The sequence below is a fragment of the Euprymna scolopes genome, chromosome 23 (genome assembly GCF_053919585.1).
Source record: "Euprymna scolopes isolate OS-2025 chromosome 23, ASM5391958v1, whole genome shotgun sequence".
In the NCBI taxonomy this organism is placed as follows: domain Eukaryota; kingdom Metazoa; phylum Mollusca; class Cephalopoda; order Sepiida; family Sepiolidae; genus Euprymna; species Euprymna scolopes.
In genome coordinates, this window is record NC_136504.1 from 18,289,405 (window position 1) to 18,308,542 (window position 19,138).

Consider the following 19,138-nt stretch of genomic DNA (forward strand, 5'->3'; position numbering starts at 1 on the left):
ACCTTTTTTTTTTTTTTCTTTTTGCCTCAACACACACCTCCAAACACCCGGGCAACGCCAGGCATCCAGACTAGTTCTTCAACAAAACCATTAAAATACCATTATCATAAAAAAACAATTACAACCTACAATACAAATTAAAAAAAAAAAAAATCTTTATTTGATTGCTCATAATTGATATTAATTCTTAGCTATTAAAATTTTCTTTATTGCAACAAAAGAAAAAGCATGGGTTTACAACGTGAAAAAGTTTTAAGAAAGCTAAACTTTGTACTTCTCCATAAATTACTTCAGCAGTTAAATCACGTTTAAGTAGTTTTTAATAAATGACCCTGCCTCATTAACTTTAACTCTAACAATAATAAGCATGTCCGTGTCATTGGTATAAATTTGGAGACTTACAGTTAACAAAAACTTTATATAAAGACTTAAAAACTAAATTTTACCATCTATGCTCACAAGTTTAAAATTTTATTTCACACCAAAGCTCTTGATTATGCAAGCACGAATATCTGACAGTAGTCTGGATTAGTCCCTCCCCCCCAATCTTCCCCATGTCCTCTGTTACTCCCTGTCTATAAGACTGTATTACTTTTTTTTAATGATATTTTGACAAGCCGAGTGTTGTTTGTATTATATTTGCACAGGAAGTGTTTGCTTATTTTCCTATAAAAGCTGAATTTGAGGTATATAATAAATCCATATTCCTGTGTTCACAATGACGTCATAGCATACGTCATGTATGATATAATAGCAGATGGCGTCATTTATGATGTCACATATGACATCATGCATGGGGGCAAAAATGAAATATTCCCTGGGCAACACCGGGCAGCCTGCTAGTATATATATATATATATATATATATATATATATATATAATGTTTCAATCGAGCAAATACGCAAAGGAAAAAAAAAGTGAAAACAGCAGTGAGTACCTGTGTGAGTGCAAAAAAAAATTAATTAGCCGCAGTAGCCAGGCTCAAACCTATAACACTAACAGGAAAAGGAGATGAAGAAAAACAAGCCAATGGTTTAGCCATTGCGCCCACCGCGACTTATGATGTCGCGGGCATTCAAAATAAGCTTATTTATTGCAGGGTGTATGATGATTTTGCAAAAATGTCAACGCAAGAACTGACCACTCTTTGCAAAGAACGGTTCAACTGACCAGCACAGAATTAATGCTTTTGGCCAATTTTTGGATATTTATCGTCTAAGAGTCCGATCTTCCTAACAATACCGATTTTACCAGTGTTCGTTGAGTGTCGAAAGTTTTTAGCAGACATACAAACACGCATTTTACCTTCTATATACATGAACCCACTGAACTACCTTGTTTAGTCATACGTAGATAACATCACCAACATGACCTCCCACAACACCAAAGCCAGCCTGATCGCTGCCATTTCCCTGAGTTCCCACCGACACTTGTGGAAAAGGCATGCTCTCAGTTCTGGACCCGTATCGAGGTGATGCTTGAGGCTGAAGGTGGCTACATTGAATAAATGTCAGCTCTACTACATAATCAAGATACCTCAATTTCTTCAAGAAAGTTTTTAAATAAAGCTGTAGCATTTTTCTTTAAGGCAACACTTATTCTTCCACTGTGTGTGTGTGTGTATATATATATATATATATATATATAACTATTAGATAATCTGTCTGCGTTTTAAATATAATTCCTGTATTTTAATTTAAAAATGACAGTTAAAATAGACTTAACACCATGACAAGTTGTGAAAATGTTAAATTTGAAATATACAAATTAAATTGCCACAATTTAGTGTTTCAATTTGTTGCTTTAGAAAGTTGACTTCAAAAGAATTGAGCATTTTATGCAATCTTGAAATGAAGTATTTTTGCCATAATTTTTTATGCAAACAAATATTACTATTTTAAAAACACAACCAACCTTTTAAATTACATATACAGTTTATTGAATTTAGTAATCAGTATTCAATTTATCTACAAACTAAAGAGATATATTATAAGAAGGCTGGAATATTCCATTATGCTTAGATGGGAAAGTTCATTATCTGACTTCTTATTAGCTGCTAGTTCATGAGCGGATAATCTATCAGGAAAAATCAATTGTTTTACTTTGAAAGTTTATTGTTTATTGCTTCAAGATAACGATCCTTGAGACTGAAGTAACTTTCATCATTAATTTTTTTTTAATTGAACATTTCCTTGGAAATATTTAATATAATGAACATAGCTTTTTTTCTGAGAAGTGGACGCCTGCGGAATTCTCTTCCGTTTGCCTGTTTCCAATCTGACTACAACTTGGATGTCTTCAAGTCCAACATAAACAAATTCCTGATTAATCGCCCCCCCCCTTAAGTAAGACACTTTATCAAATCTCCAATACCAACTATTACTACGATATTATCCCATTGATTATTGTACACAAAATAACCCTTATCCCCGAATGGCTTACGGGCCTTGATAAGTGGTGATCCCATGTAAAAAAAAATAAAATATTCACCTTTTTTTTTTTTTTTTTTTTTTTTCAGATAAATTTTATTTTATTTAATAAATTAAGTGATGCAAGGATGAAGGGTCTATATTATACTGACAATGAACAGCTTTTTTAACATTTTCAAAAAGTTTTCTTATCATTCTATAAATAAAAAAATAAAATCTTATAAAGTGTTTCAACATATTTGTCTGATCCGCTTAGGGTTTTTGGATGAATTTTTGCAGTGTTGATGCGTCTAGCATAGAACTTTTAAAGAAGACAGTCTGACAGTTCCCGGGTCAGATACAAGTTGTTGTCCGAGCTGATATGATGTAGAACCCAAAATCAGTGTTGAGGACAGTCCATCACTGAAGATCACATTATTCAATTGATCCTATATTTGTTCATATCTTGTGTTGTGAAAATAAATAAAACTCTTATATGATCTTCAATAATCTATTTTATATTTCCATTATTTTACATCTTTTCTTCATTCTTCTTATTTCATTTCTCTAAATTATCTTAATTTTTTAAAAATAGTTTGTTCTTTTGCATTTCTTTAGTCAATTTATGTATTTATATTTTAATTTTACATAAACTTTAACTTGGAAAGGCTTTTACTCTAATCTATATACTTACAAAGTTAAGTTTTTTTTTGTTTTTTTTTTTCTTGCTCCGATAGTGATATTAATAGCCTACTTTACATATTGGTATTTATTTGCTTCTCCACAAAGGCAAAATGTGACACAAGGTCGTTTTTAATATGGCGGTAAACCAGTTCTCCAAAATGGGCACTTTCAAAGTATGCAAAAATAAAATTTCCTTTAGTATAGAAGGGGCTCCCTTCCATTGACTAAAGACAAATTAACACAAGTGTAGCATCAGAACAGAAACCACACTGCAATCTTAGCCCGGAGACCAGATACCTTTTCTATTTAAAAATTATTAAAAACCTATACTCCGTCATGGATATGCGAGTGATTTCATGAATGCTAACTAATTTGCATATTCATTAAAAAACAAAAATTCATTAATTATTCATTTTTTATGGTTTCTTATTAAATTATTGGTTTCATTTAACTATTACACTTAATTCTTTTTATGCATAGTTTCTACATTGTGCATAATTGCGTAAAATTAAGGATGAAAGTGTTCTATCACACTGACATGTTTATATACATATACAAGTAATCTTGTCAGTGTGTATGAAACATCTACTGAACTCCTCCATGAATATTTGGTCTACAGACATGAAATTTGATATATAGGGCATTAGTACCTCGGAACACTTGATTTGAGTTTTATTTTGTTTTGTTTTTTTAGCCTATAAAAATAAATTCTTAAGGGGTCAAAATTGAAAAAACAAGACAAAAGAAAACAGTTGATTTTTGCAGGAGTAAATCGACTAACTTTTGAGCATGCATACATATACATTTTTAGCTTGAAATCACTTAATTCTTTGACTTTTTTTTTATATTTTTCTAGCAATAGCTTAGATGGTAATGATAAAGGCCAAAGTGCTGAATGTTTTGGTTTGGATTCCAGTTGATGGCACCAAAGTTGGTTTTAATTTTTTAAATCAATGTGTGTGTGTGTATATATATATATATATATATATATATATATATATATTGGATACAATATAATAAACAATAGAGAATTTGCTCAATAATGATAAATAGAAAATCTGCATGAATTAAAATGTCATATTTAAATATATTTTACAACCGGGCAATGCCAGGTGGCCTACTAGTTTTACAATTATTTTTTATTTTTTTTACTAAAACCCATCTTGAATGATACTGAAGCAGAAAATATATCATTATGGATATATCTTTTAGCTGAACACACATACTGGTCTTTATATAATAGAAAATAAGTTAAATTTTGAAGTTTTTGTACAAACTCTGGAGGTTCTATTAATTTGTGATAGCTTCTTTTAGTTTTAGAAATCAAAATATCTACAAAACAGATATTCACATGAACAAAAATATATATCTATATAGTACTTATGATGGTATGCCACATAACAGCTTACAACTATATATAGTTAAAACACTTGATCTCATTGATCATCTAAGTTAAACAGTTTGATCAGACAGGCAACCATTTGTAAATAACTGATATCATATTAAGTGGCTGTAGAATCACTAATATCAAGAGAAAGAAAGGGTACAAATCGGCCCCTTCTTCGTTTTGCTTTGGATGAAATAGAGTAGACGAGATTTGAGCTTTGGTAGAAAAAGGAGGAGGAAAACTGAAAAGACATAAGTCATTCTCTGCTTATTCTAATGCTGCTTGAAATCGTTGTCATGGAACTTAAGCAATAAAGTAGACACACTTTCAAAGAGTATCCATTGCCTCTAGATAATATTGCATGTTGACCGCCCCCCTTCTAAAACTGTCCTATTATATTGTCTCCTGAATGTTTCATGATAATTTTATTGAGTTTTGTATAAACATGTCTACCATCTAAACAAGTTGCAGTCAATTCAAAGAGAAATCTGAACGATTTACTAAAATCTTAGATAAAAACAAAACCAGAAAAAAAAAATGTTATATAGAAAATAAATATCAACACTTACCAGTGTGTTGTAAAGAAAGTCCTGTTAAGTCTACAATAAAATAAAAACAATTTTTTTTATTTCTGTAAAAACAAAACAAATGCAAAAGCTAAAAACTAAAAAACAAAATGCATTACATTACTGAAAATACCCACCATACAGAAAGAAACATTCTCAAAACCAATGTAAAGACCTATTTCGTATTTTGAAAGATATATTAATTCATATTTTCACATACAATATGGCAACAAAATATTAACTGATTTTGAAACAATATTTCAGGAAAACATCTTTTTTTCAAGGAAAATTATGGACAGTTTTGTGTTGCTTCTGTGTTATTCCATACAAGATATAATAACCACTTAATATTTTGTTACCGGTTTTATTTGCAAAAATAGTGTTAAAATATCTTTTAAAAATATATCAATTTCTGCAGTGCCTATCAAACCTTTTTTTAAATACCTTTTATCCAGCATTTTTTAATACATTTTTTTATTGACCATTTTAGTCTACAATGAAAGTATAGTATCTGTTCCATTCTCAGACTGATAAAGGCAATTTTCATAGATAATTGTTAGCGGCCATGAAATGGCCACATTCAATGTTACGTTCAACACTGTCATATCTAGCCCTCGTGGGAAGGAAGGTAAATAATTTGTTTTTTAAATAAAATATTTTCAATAAATATCATGATATATAATTTTTTATTTATATCAGAGTTTTAATTTTCATTCGAAAAATATTTTAAATGAATGAATTGAAATAAAATATTGCTTGCTTAATTCAAAATCTCAATGGCTACTGAAATGGCTTTGATTTGTATTTTTAATCATTTTGATATATTTTAATTTGGTTTGTATATTTAATATTTCTGGAAATACTGAATAAAAATGGGTTTTCTTTTTTGAATAATTCATGTGTTAAATAATATACATATGTCATAAATAATACATATTTATAAATATTTGCACATATACATGTCTTACCCTTTTTGTGAAATATTACATGAAATAAAAAATAAAAAAATAGAAAATAAATACATAAAATTGTTTTAATCACTCATAGCCTTTGTTAAAAGTTCACAAGATCAGTTTTGTAAGTAATAAGCTGAAATACCCATGGGTTCATGAATTGGGACAGAATAAGAGACCAGTATACTATTGGTAAGTTTTAATTACAAATGAATGCTATAACAATATGGAGGATAAATACTTAAATAGTCTTTGGGTTAACAGCAGCGAATCTGATGGATGAGTTCATTAGGTGGGAGGAGGTGGTAAGCATATACATATATGCAATAGTTCATAATAAAATTAATTTCATAAATAACTAGCTGGAATACTTATGGGTCTATAATAAGAAACACTTGGAAATTTTACTAAGTACTATAGACCTGGACATACAATCATGCCTGATGTTTTAAAAAGAGTCAGAATTTTTATCTTAAGAATGCTGGGAATCAAAGTCAGATTTTTTAATCTCTGAAGAATCAACAGTGTGAATACTGGAAGAATTAGAGTAAGATATTTGAGAATTCTACTAGTTAGACCTTATACCTTACAGTTCAATTCAAGAATCTAATAGACACTCAAATCAATTAAAATATATTGATATGGTAAAAGGAGTGAAACCAAATGACTAAACTGACATCACAAACTTCTAGTTTTAAAAAGAAAAGTTTTATTAAATTGTCACATCATATCATTCTTCTGTACTCTGTGGTTTACATATTAAAATCAAAATTTTTTTTTAAAAATCTAAATTTCTATTTGTCAGGATTCCTCAGATTAAAGTTTCAAAAATCTCAGTCTGTTTAAATCAGATTTCTGTGATTAAGGCTACAAATCAATGTCCCCATATCACATCAGTATCACTCTAGAGAATTTGAACACAAAAACAATGAAATGTTTCTCTTCACATGCATTTTTTTCCGGTCCTCAAATAATTAAAGGGTTTATCAAAAAATTGTTCAGATGATCTGACTTTCTTTAATAAAAAGGGGCTTTTTTAAAAACAAGTTGTTTCTCCTCAGCATTGACTAGCGACACAGTTGTAAGATATTAAATGTCAATCAATCAGCAAGCAGCCAGTCGTCCTTGTACTCAATCTCCTAAAAGCAAGAAACTTCATCTTAAATCTAATTCAAAGGCTATATTGTATGTTACCTCTATTTCATATATACTTTTAATATATTCAATCCTTTTAATAAAAAAAATCACCTTTTTCGCATTGTCAGTATTTGTAATTCTTCAATTTTGCAAATATACACAGTGCCATATAATCAGACATTATGTTAACAGACCAGCGGTTTTAGCTAGTACATAGATATAAATTTGAGTAATGGGGCCCATTTTTTAGTTTTAAAGTTACTGAGTTCAAAACCATTGCGAACACAACTGCAGATAATCGAGTAACAAGAAAGTGGTTACATTGTCATGCCAGGAAGCTTAATAAGTGCAGCCACTTGCAACGAGGCTTCATTTCATGAGAACGTCATTTGGCAAGATTTACGAGATGACATTTGGGAATGAGATTTAAAGGAGTTTACAGTTGTTCTTGGGGAATCGACAAGAACATATGTCAAAGTTGCTATTGAAGGTAGAAAGAGAGCACACATGTATCCTTTCCTTTCTCTGTTAAAATGAAGGCCTAGCGAAAAATTTGGCAATGCGTCTCCAGATCGACTGTATCAAGAAACATACTTAGTGTTACATTATTACTATAATACGAAAAAGATTTACAGATAGGGAATCGGTAGAAGCACAGTGGTGCAAGTCAACTCGAGGGACACGCAGCTGCGAAAAAGAAAAGACAGCAAACAAAAGTTACGTTATTCACACACACACACACACACACACACACATTACAGTTTCTCAAACAAAGAACACTGGTTCAAATAGTGTAGAACCCCAACTTATGTAAGAACACATGTAACATGAACTAAAATAAAACAAACAAGTTTAACGAGTATAACCGCTATGTATGAACCCTCTGTAACACTACACATAGTATATAACGAGATATGATCCGCTGATAAAAATTTGCATAGGTGGGGTATCATTGTGGAGCCTTACTAATACCACTTCTTGGATTATTCATTAACTTAGTTGCTAATTTGGTTCAGTTTTGTTTTAAAAAGAGCTCTCTATGAAAAAACATCTCAATTTAAACAAACTTTCTATATATTAGCTAAGATAGCTTACAGCAACAAATCAGCAATGCTGACGGATTCTTATAAATTTTAATCACAGACTAATCATGTAAATGAGCCTTCTTTACCGATTCTATAATTGTCTCCAGTTCTCTGCTATTCAACACTAACGACGGTCTTAAGCAGTAGTGGTCTTCAAAGATTGATTACAACTAGCCAATAACCATGTGTCGCTATCCCTGTGCAAATTTCAGCTCAACCAATTTCGTATTCTCCACTAAAATAGTAATATTACTTTATTTAGTTTTATCTATTATTGTTCAGCTTTATCTTGTTCAGTGATTGGTTTCTAAATAGTCACAACATGTGGCAGAATTTTATTTCATTTCTATTTCTTGCTTAACAATATCTGTTCAATAGGTAATAGATCTAGTATGATACTGTTGCATATTGGCCTCTTGGAAAGGGTGTTGTTGATAAAGACAAATGGTGGTTAAAAAAGAGTTGTGAAAAATAAAACTGCTTTATCTTGCTAGTATTAAATATGATCATCCATTTTGGGGCTTATTCTACAACAGACCAGTGGTCATTTTCTAAGGGTTCAATCATTGCTTTGGATATGTGGACATTCGCTTGGCCTCATGCTGAGAATAGAGCATGTTATCATTAACACACCCATCTTGCAAGCAATTGCTTCATGTAGATCATTTACAAAGATTAGGAATAATATAGGTTACAGTGTCAACTTTTAGAAAACACTTGAGGTATTTTTTCTTATTGTTTTACATAAATGATCATTGAGAATACCCTGGATCTTTCTTTCAGTTCAGAAAAGCATGTTAATAATAAACTAGTGGAGGTGCCCGGCGTTGCCTGGGTGTTTGGAGCAAAAAAAAAAAAAAAAAAAGTAGTAGGCAGGCAGACTCGAACCCATGACATGAAGGCGGAAAAGAAAGTGAAAGAAAAGCTGACATCTTACCATTACACTAAGACACGACGGGAAGTGAAAAGTTTTCAAATTTATCGATCTCAATCAAAAAGTTGACTTGCACAAATACATAAAGAATCATGCAGGTGCAGAAATGAATATTGGCCTAGGCCAGTTAAGCTTTCAGCTTTCTGCCGTATTTTGCTTCCCCACAATGTTGGGGAAAACCAGCTCCCCCCCTAAAAAGGGGGACGTCTCCAAATGAATAGCAATTGTCTGATATAAAGAGTTTCCCCCCATATTGATCAAAGTGAATTGCTTTTCTGGAGGTCCCGGCCGGAAAGCCAGGCAATCCACTTTGCTTTAATTGGTTTTACTTTATTTATATGAAAAAGACAAACAAACACGCGAAAGGACAGAATAGAGGGAATTTTTTAAAAGTCGGTCAAAATAAATGTAGAGATGACGTCCGTTTGCAAATCGGAGATATTATAATCTAGGAAATATAAGGAAGCTTCTAAATAAATGTAGAAGCCCAGCGAAAAATGCCTTTCTTGGGCATACAAAAACATGCAGGCATTTTGCCTTCTATATATATATATATATATATATATATATATATATATATATATATACTAGCGGAGTGCCTGGCATTGCCCGGGTGTTTGTAGGCGTGTGTGTGTGTGTGTGTGTGTGTGTGTGTGTGTGTGTGTGTGTGTGTAGGAAAAAAAAAATTGGTATAAGGCAACAGCAAAGGAGGAAAAGAACGTGAAAAAAAGGAATAAAAGTGTTAGTAGGCGGGTAGGCTCGAACCCGAAGCCTTGAGGCGAAGTCGGAAAAAAAGTAAAAGAAAACGTGACATGTTACCGCTATGCTAAGTTCAAATTAAATGATTAAAAAAACACAGGTGCCTAAACAAACGTCTGCTTTTCTCAAGTATTCTAATTTAACGAGGTCAAATATCATGCCATAGAGAAATTAAATCACGCAGTTAATTCTGACTTCAAGCCAGTTCAGCTTTACGCTTTCTGCCCTATTTGTTATTTGTTTCCACAAGATGTTTGGGAAAACCAGCTCTCCACAAAAAGGTGAGTGTCCAAATGAATAGCAATTGTCTGATATGAAAGGTGTTCCTCACATTAATCAAAGCTGATTGCTTTTTGTGGACGTCCCTGGCACAATTGCGTGCCAAGTAGATGCATTTGCTCTGGATTCAGTTTCACTTTATACAATAAAGCCAAACAAACACGTGAGAGGAAGAAATAGCACAAATTTTGTAAAAATCGCTCAAATAAAAGATGGAGACAGCCTCCTTTTGTAAATCGGAGATATTATAATCTAGTTCTAAAACATAGTACATCCCCCGCCCCAGCACTCTCCCCCAAAAATGCTACACCTGCCTTATCCAATGTGTGATATATACATTCAAAAATGATCATTATGATATCTGCAGTAGAACCAAATGGCCTGATCCATACATTCAATTAATAATAATTTAATGTCTAAGTCACAATTGTGAGAACAGACACACATGAATGTGTCTTAAAATTTCATTAATATAAAGATAGTTTAGAAAATGGTGCAAGTAAAGTATGGGTGTAGGTATTTCTTAGAGAAAAGTAATTGAATCTTTCATAGCAAAGGTATCCACAAGTCCATTTTGAAAGGTTTAGAAGAGTTGGGTATTAAATGGTATATAACTGACCTTCAAATGTTAAAGACACCATTTTATTAGGTGCATAGAAATTTAATATGTATAAAATAATATAATTAACCTGTAAATGTTTACATAAATCGTTTTATGACTTCTTTATTATTATACAATATAATTAAATGTTTATATATTACATACGCACAATCATTTTTATGCTTATACAATCTTCAGTGTATGAAATGATAATTACCATCAGTCAAAGGATTCAAACAAAGTTTTAAAGTTACCTTTGACTCTGCAGCCTGGTATTCAACTCTTAGGCCACCATAAATTAATATGGGAAAGCAGATGGTTGGTTGTTTTTGCTTTACGGCATATCAACCCTTTTCAGGTTATTTAATGCTGAATCCAGTGATTTTGAAGAAAAAAATTTTAATAGAATATATTTCTTTTTTTCAAGACGGTTTCTATTTAACCCATAGTTGGGATCCTAATAGGCACTACCACTCTGGGTCAGAGTGGACCTGGGAGCAATGGCAATTAAGGGGTGCCTCCACACTCCCCAAAGCTCGCAAGCTGGAGCCTCATCATCAGATATAGTTTAAGGTCATATCCAGGACCATGGAAAAGCAGAGAAGTTAAATTCTATATTATATCAAATCAGTAGACATATACAGTAAGTTTAGTCAGATATGGTCTCAACGGTTTAAATCCCAGGGATACTAATACCAAATATTGCAGGTTAGAATTTGTAGTAACATATATATATATATATATATATATATATATATATATATATATATGTGTGCATACACACACAAATAAATGTGGAAGTTAAAGGAAGATAAAATCAATTCTTGAAGAGTAAAAATTATCGGGATAATACAAAGCTCAACAAAATTGTATTGGATCTTATTTAGAAGTAAACAGGAAAGGAAAATGAAGGTATAAAAACTATATATTAATATATACAGATTTATTCATTTATTCAATAAAGTGCACCTTTATTTAGGGGTGCTGGGTAAATCGGAACTCTTTACGGCATGGCATTTCGAAGCCTAATGATTCTCATCAGAAGAGTAGAGAAGGTGCTAGGTAACATGATATGGGTGCAATGTCTAGGAATAGTAACATTAGGGGCAGAATTGGTTATTAAGGCTGTTTGGCAGATCTACAAGTGGTTTCTGTGATGCAGGAGTAGTTTGCATTACTCAAGATTAAATAAGAAAAATTACATCATTTTGCATTCCACCTTCATCATATTAGTATTTTCATTCTTGTGTTCCCATTTTATAGAATTCCATTTCACGAATGTGACTGAAGAATGTATTAAAGTGACATTAACCGAAATAAATTTTGCCAAATTTACAATCTTTGTTTCTCTAAAATCCAATAGGTGCATTTTGACTCAAACCCCTTTTTTATTATTTTTCTTTCTAATATAATTCTTAAGTTATAAATAAACTAAAACGAAATGCTATTTTATTTTTAAAGATGCTAAGCATAGACACCCACTCACTGATAATATTGTAGCCTCCGCTTCCCGCCTTCATTTTAAATGAGATACATTTCTCCAAGTTCTTTCCAAATTTTTACAGTTATGGATGGTAACAAATCAATCAAACAAAAAAAAAAAAAAAAAAAAAAACTTTCAAGAGTTTATATCCCAACAAGCAAACAGAAACTATATTTTTATCATATAGATGTCACATTAAGTAATAATATTAATAAAACATTATTTCTAAATATAGTTATTAGCTCAACTTAAATAAAGCCACGGGTCAGAAAAGCTAACGAGCAATATGTTTGACAATGCTTAACTAGAATTTTAATTTTCTATTGCTAAAGAAATGCTTGAAATATTAATTTCCAATACTTAACACTAAAATCATTAAGAGAGGAATGCCGAGTAATTAAAACGTGATTCATTTTTTCAAATTCATTTTGAATTCTTTTTTGACTTAATGAATTTGAAGAAAATCTAAATTCAAGCGTAAACGAAATTGATCATCTACATATATCTATAAAAGTGTGAATGTGTATGTGAGGACGATTCTCAACCTATATACTCAACAAACTTTTTACCTCCAGACTCAATTTGGTATATAGGGTATTCAGACATGTAGAAAAGTTTTTAATCAGTTTTCATCCGGAAAAAAGAGGATGCTAAGGGGTCAAAATTGAAAAATTGATAGTTGGGGGTCTGATTTTTATTTGTCATGCATGTGCAAATCGTTACTTATGTTAAGAATAAGTAGGTCAGATTGTGGCAAGCTGGCCTAATGGTTATCATACTTGACTCACTGTCTTTAGGGTTTAGTTTCGATCTCAGCTCGAGTATTACAAGAAGTTAACTGTTTCAGTTTTTTTTTTTTTTTTTAACTTCATTTTTAAAGTAATTTAACGTGACGTTTAACATTGGGCAATGCCAGGTACATTTGTTAGTATATAAATAGACTTCAGTCATGTTTTCATATCTGTGAAATTGTTTTCATAGGTATTTGCGAAATAATCGAGTACATATCTCATCACAGTACTTTTTTTTTTTTTTTCTTAACATGATCAGAGGCTTTATTGTTTATTATTGTTCCAACTTGGGTGTGTGTCACCCTTCAACATCTGTGGTCTAGACACTTAAAACATAGTAACTAGTGTTAGAGTAGAAAACATTTATTGCAAAACTCTTATTCTAATACTATTTCATATATATTCTTTTGCATATCTTTTTCAGATTAAGTCAATTTTCATGTCAGCAATTGTTAAGCGAAACAGTCATGAGCATTAACACCAATGAAGAATAAAAATAGAAGATTACTTACCAATTCCAGGAGAAACTACCCTTTCATAATGATATGGATTGACACAAACACTGTCTGCTTTGATATCAAAAGCATACTGACAGAATTTTGCATGTTTAAGCTCGTTTTTATGTAAATCTGGCCAACGCCAAATTCTTGCATAAATGACATGTGGGAAACCTTTTCGTCCAGCAACCTGAAAACAAAATGGAAGAAAGACTTAAATAAATATATATATATATATTATACATAAAAAAAAACAGGGTGGGAGACACATCAGCGCACAAGGGCAGGAGACAGTTCTGCATGGGCGTAGGGTAGAAGACAGTGGAGTGTGAGGGGGGAAGGAGATCCCAGGGACACATAGCGAATCGGAGACATTGGGATATAGGTGGCAGATACAAAAAAGGAACATACGAAACAAAACAGAAAAAGGTGAAACGTAGCAGGGATAGGAGAAATATCAAAGACAAAAAAAAAAGATTTAAAAAAAAAAAAAAGATAATTCATTAGACATGGAGATACATATGCATAGAATATAAGTTAATGAATAAGAATAAAAATTAATGAAATCCAAAAAATTTGTTAAAAGGTTCTGTCTTACCTGTAATCGTCCATCGAGTGTCCGTTGAATTGTTACACATTTAGTGGGATGTGCCCCATTTGTTGTAATGGCAGTTATCAGACTATCTAGTTCATCTCTTTTTTCCTTGAGCTTCTTGACCAAGCTTTCAATTGCCCGTTTAGCAAAGCTTTCACTCTCACCACCTTGACGGTGACACATGAGGCTGTGCACGATGCTCAAGCAAGCATCTGCTGATGTCGGTGCCTGACTTGTTATGGCAGTATGCATCGTGACTTCTATTTTGTTGTCTTTTCAACCTTTTTTGTTTTGTTTGTTTTTTGTTTGTTTGTTTTTTTGTTTGTTTTGTTTGTCACACGCCGTGGCCGCAGCCAAACGCCGTGGACTGAGGTAATTTAGTAGTTATTTCCAACGGAGGTGAGAGAGACAGTCCCCTCCAGTTTTGGCATTAACTGGGAGAACAAAATCTGAAAAAAAAAAAAGATAAAAATATGAAATTAGAAACATTTTAATCAATAATTTTACAGCATGAAGAAAATTTTTAACCCCCCCCAAAAAAAATCAAGTGTATTAAAGACATTTTGGTTAAATATTTCAAAATAATTTTCCTTTTTCTGTGGCAGTAATTCAACATATATTAAACGAGCAAATTAGTTATTGCCACAAATTATGTTATACTAGTGTGACTTTTGGCTTTGATAAAAAAGGTGATTTCTTTTTTTTTTTTTTTTAATAAACCTGCAGGGTTGGCAACTCACACACTCAACTCAATATGCACACACACTAGCAGAGAGACCCAACATTGCCAGAGATTGAATGAGGATCAATAAATGTTCTACACTTCCAATACATTTATTGTCATCGCAATCGGTGAAGTCGCCCATTTATCAATCAAATTGATTGATTGGCCCCTTTAGTTGAGGATTCACTGCAGTGCATCGAGAGGAAGCTTCACATGTTTCCCTCGCAGTGACTAAGTTCACAAAATTGTTGATTTTATTAAAAAGAATTTATAAAATGGCTTGAATTAAAGTTTAAAATGCAAAAATTAGGCATCATGGTTCACTTGCATTCTAAACAAAAACATTTATTGTGAATGTATCCGTTTTATCAAAGAACCTACGTTTGATTTTATACACCAGGCTCTTGTGTGATGCTAGAATTTCTTAAATTCACTTGTGGTTAGAATGTATAACATGGATCAAAAGCAGACTGTTTCTTCTTTAATCAAATTTTTTCAATTATTAATATTTATCAATGGCATTCCAATATAAAATCTTTTTAAGAACTCTTCCAGACATTTAGAGTACATTGTGTGAAATAAAAAAAAAAATAAAATAAAAAAATCTGCCCAGCCATTTTGGAGTCCATAAGGAACAAATTCACACACACACACACAGATAAAGTTCTTTTTCCAGGATTTTTTTTTTTTACAAAGGAGTCAGCCCAGACGTCACTTGAGGATAAGAGTTAAACAGTGGTCAAAGGGACAATATAGTAATTGTCAGAAGTGTAAATTTGGTAAAGTGGATTGCTTAAGGGGAACGGCTCAGCAAGAACTTGTTTACATTAGACTTGAAGACGACCATATTGTAATCAGCTGGAAAGCAAGTAAACGGAAGAGAGTTCCACAGGTGTGCACTTCTAAGAAAGAAGCTTTGTTCATGGAATCTACGTTTAGGTTTAGACACAGATAAAGAGTGGGGGGGGGAATTATTGATAGTGTTTAGAGCCAAACGAGTGTTTCTCATGAATGTTTGGCAAGGGGGACCATAGATTGGAGCTCAGATTGGCACTTGCCATGAAAATAATAAAACAGAAACAGGCTTGCAACGTCTCTTCTGTGAGAAAGATGTTGCAGGGAAGAGAAAAGGGCATCACCCACTAGGCTACAAAGTCTATTCTGAACTCTGTCAAGGCAAGATAAGACCTTCCTAGCAGCTCCTGCCCAGATGTGACAGCAATACTCCATCCTTGGATGTACCTGGCTCTTATATAGGTAGAGAATTGCATCAGTAAATAGATATCTACTGGATTGATAGAAGGATCCCATTATTTTTTCCAGCAATCTTGGCAACGGATTTGATGTAGATATTCCATTTTAGATCAGGAGTAAAGGTCCAGCCCAGGAGCTTGCCAAAACATGGAGCCTCCCCAAGATGAGAGCCATCCATTTCAATTGATGGCAGATGGGCATCAGAATGTTGATTGAATGAGGATTAATGAATATTTCACGCTTTAAATATATTTGTCATCGAAATCGGTGAAATCAACTATTTTTCAATCAAATCAATTGATTACCTACTCTAATCAGAAACATGCCACAGGGAGGGAGCTTCACATACTTCCCTGCAGTGACTAAGTCCACAGTTGCCCTGAACAGAATATAGAAGGATTCAACTATAAAAAAATATACATAAGATATTTTGTGTTAAAGCAAGGTATCACAGTATACAAGATTTATTTCTGTGCTTCTACATAATTTGAAACAAATCCAACTGACTTTTGTTAAAGTAAACCTAAAACTGAGGATGAGAAAAAATAAAGACAAACAAGCCTAGGAGTAGCCTAGTTCAAATTGTAGAAGCATTAAAAATATCAAAAACATCTAATTATGAAAAACAAATTATCGATGCCCCCCTCCACAATCACCACCAATCCTACTTTAAAATATAATGGGGAAGTGTTTTATTCATTTTGTTTTTCTAATAAATGCCCGTTGCCAATTTAACTGATATTTTTTAATTTTTAATATTTGGTTTGTAAAGAGTATTGATTTTTTTTTTTTTATAGCTTGACTTATCGTTTAAAGGGGAAGCTGTTAAAGATTTTTTTTTTTTTTGAAAACGATAAACAGTTTAAGTAAACAATCTTAATAAACGAATTGCTACTGCCTTCACCTCCCAAAGTGCAATTAAAAAAAAAATAAGTAGCTTGTGAATAATGCTGACATCCATTTAACTGCAAATAATATTGTTGTCTGAAGTAAGAATTTCAGACAACATTAATCAGGATTCTGTATCTGATGTCATAAGTCACAACAACACAATTATGGAGAGAGGGGGGCGCTTTGATAAAGCAAAAATTCTTATAGTTGAATGTGAACGTTTTTTCATTATTAAGCATCCTACAATATAGAGCTGGCATTCTTGATGTGTAGAAAAATTGTGTTATTTGAAGTTTTCGTAATAAAAATTTCTTAAATTGCAGTGTTAAAAATAAAGTAAAGGTTTTTTTAAATAATAAAAATTAAAAAAAATGATTCTTCAAAATCACTTAAACTGACAAAATAAATTGTTTTTTTTAAATATAGTTATTGCAATGGTGTTCACCCTGATTGGGTTAAGCTAGTTTAACCCAATCAGCCTGCACCATATCTCATATCATGATTCCATCATTAAAATCTGATCACTTGTTGACGTGACAGCTCAGTTGAGTCCACTTTGATAGTTGTCATCCATATCCACAACTGTCCACCGATACGCTTGTACCACTCAGGCAGAGAAGTAGGGAAGGATTATATTTTAAGCTCCTCCTCGAGATGACGAGCTGCATGCTCATATTAATGAAGATTGCACTGCAACAAAACAGATGGCAGAGAGTTTAGGTTGAGGTGTTGATTGAAAATATCAGCCAACTCACCAGCAACACAAGACGCAACAGAGGAAGTCATCTCAAAGACATCCAACATCTGCCAATTAACCACAATCAGATGATAAGTTGGTAATCTCACCCTTTAGTCAATACTGAAATCTCCCAATAATGCCACACAAGAACCGTAGCTGTGCACAAAGGCAGATCTAACAGGTTCTGATTCAACAATCAATCTTTTCTGCCTCATGCTGGAACAACAGTGAAACTCTGGTTAACAAACAATTCTGTGTCTTTCACTGATATATATAAGTAAAATTTTACATTTGGAATAACTGATTTTAAACTATACTTGCCTGAGGATTCAGTTATGCTTCAAAGGTTTGTTTTTTTGTTTTTTGTAGAAAATATATGTCTATTTATTGTACAAACATGAGAATATCAATTCTTTTTAGATCTGATGAAGTGCTGCCCCTGAATTGGGGCTTAATTGGGACTAAAACATGTATGCACATATACTACCAATAATGTTTGTACAATAAATAGACTATATACCAGCTCTGTCCTGGATCGAGCCTTCTTTAATAATCACACAAGTTTCATTGGATTTACTAAGAAACCAATCGATATAACAGGTATATACAAGTGAACTTGCCAGTGTGTGGAATGATCTATACCAAACCTGCCACTTTTTGGATCTACAGACTTGAAACTTGATATACAAGAGATTTGAACTTGTGAAACAAATTTTTTTAATTTTTAACAGTAAACAGTTGTTTAGAGATCAAAATTAAAAAACTTTTTAAAAAAATGTACTTGGCAGGCATAAGTCAACTTAAAGTGCTTCTCTACACATTCACAAATATACATTTATACATGTAATCGTGTTAATTTTTATAGCTTTGATATCCATCTGTTTTTAGATTATATTTCAAGATGAGAGTCAGAACAATAATGATGAAAAGAGAGAAGCTTGGTTTTAGATGCATTAAATTTAAGTCTACTTCAAACTCATGATAACAGATCATCAAACTTCTTGTATAAATATGTATAAAAAATTAAAAACAAATTACTCATACATGTGTTGGTGAATAATCTTGCCATTATTAAATACATTTGAAATATTTTACAGATTTTTATGTTTGGAAACTATGATACCAACACATACATCATATTTAGACAACTCATATTTTTTGTTTAAATATTATGATTAAAATATGAAACATCAGAAGAAAATAAAATATTAAAACAGAATACCTCATACATCATATTAACACAAAACTTTGCAAATCAGATATTCATATTAACTTAGTCAAAAAAAAAAAAAAAGGTTACAAATATACCTTTTTAATAGATAAGTCTCCAAAATTATTTTTATTATACCCCCCCCCCACACACACACATA

At 32.0% G+C, this 19,138-nt stretch overlaps 1 protein-coding gene across 31 annotated transcripts in view; it reads right to left on the reverse strand.

Moving 5' to 3' along the window:
- LOC145245781 (SMAD family member 4-like) overlaps positions 1-19,138 on the reverse strand; it is a 474,109-nt gene that overhangs the window by 144,820 nt on the left and 310,151 nt on the right. For all 31 annotated transcript variants that reach the window (XM_080107423.1, XM_080107427.1, XM_080107414.1 and 28 more), the window contains 3 exons: positions 14,164-14,609; positions 13,581-13,755; positions 5,050-5,079 (listed from right to left, as the gene is read on the reverse strand). In XM_080107423.1, the coding sequence (XP_079963549.1) occupies positions 5,050-5,079; positions 13,581-13,755; positions 14,164-14,412 (454 nt within the window). In that variant the 5' untranslated portion in view covers positions 14,413-14,609. The remainder of the gene's footprint in view (positions 1-5,049; positions 5,080-13,580; positions 13,756-14,163; positions 14,610-19,138) is intronic.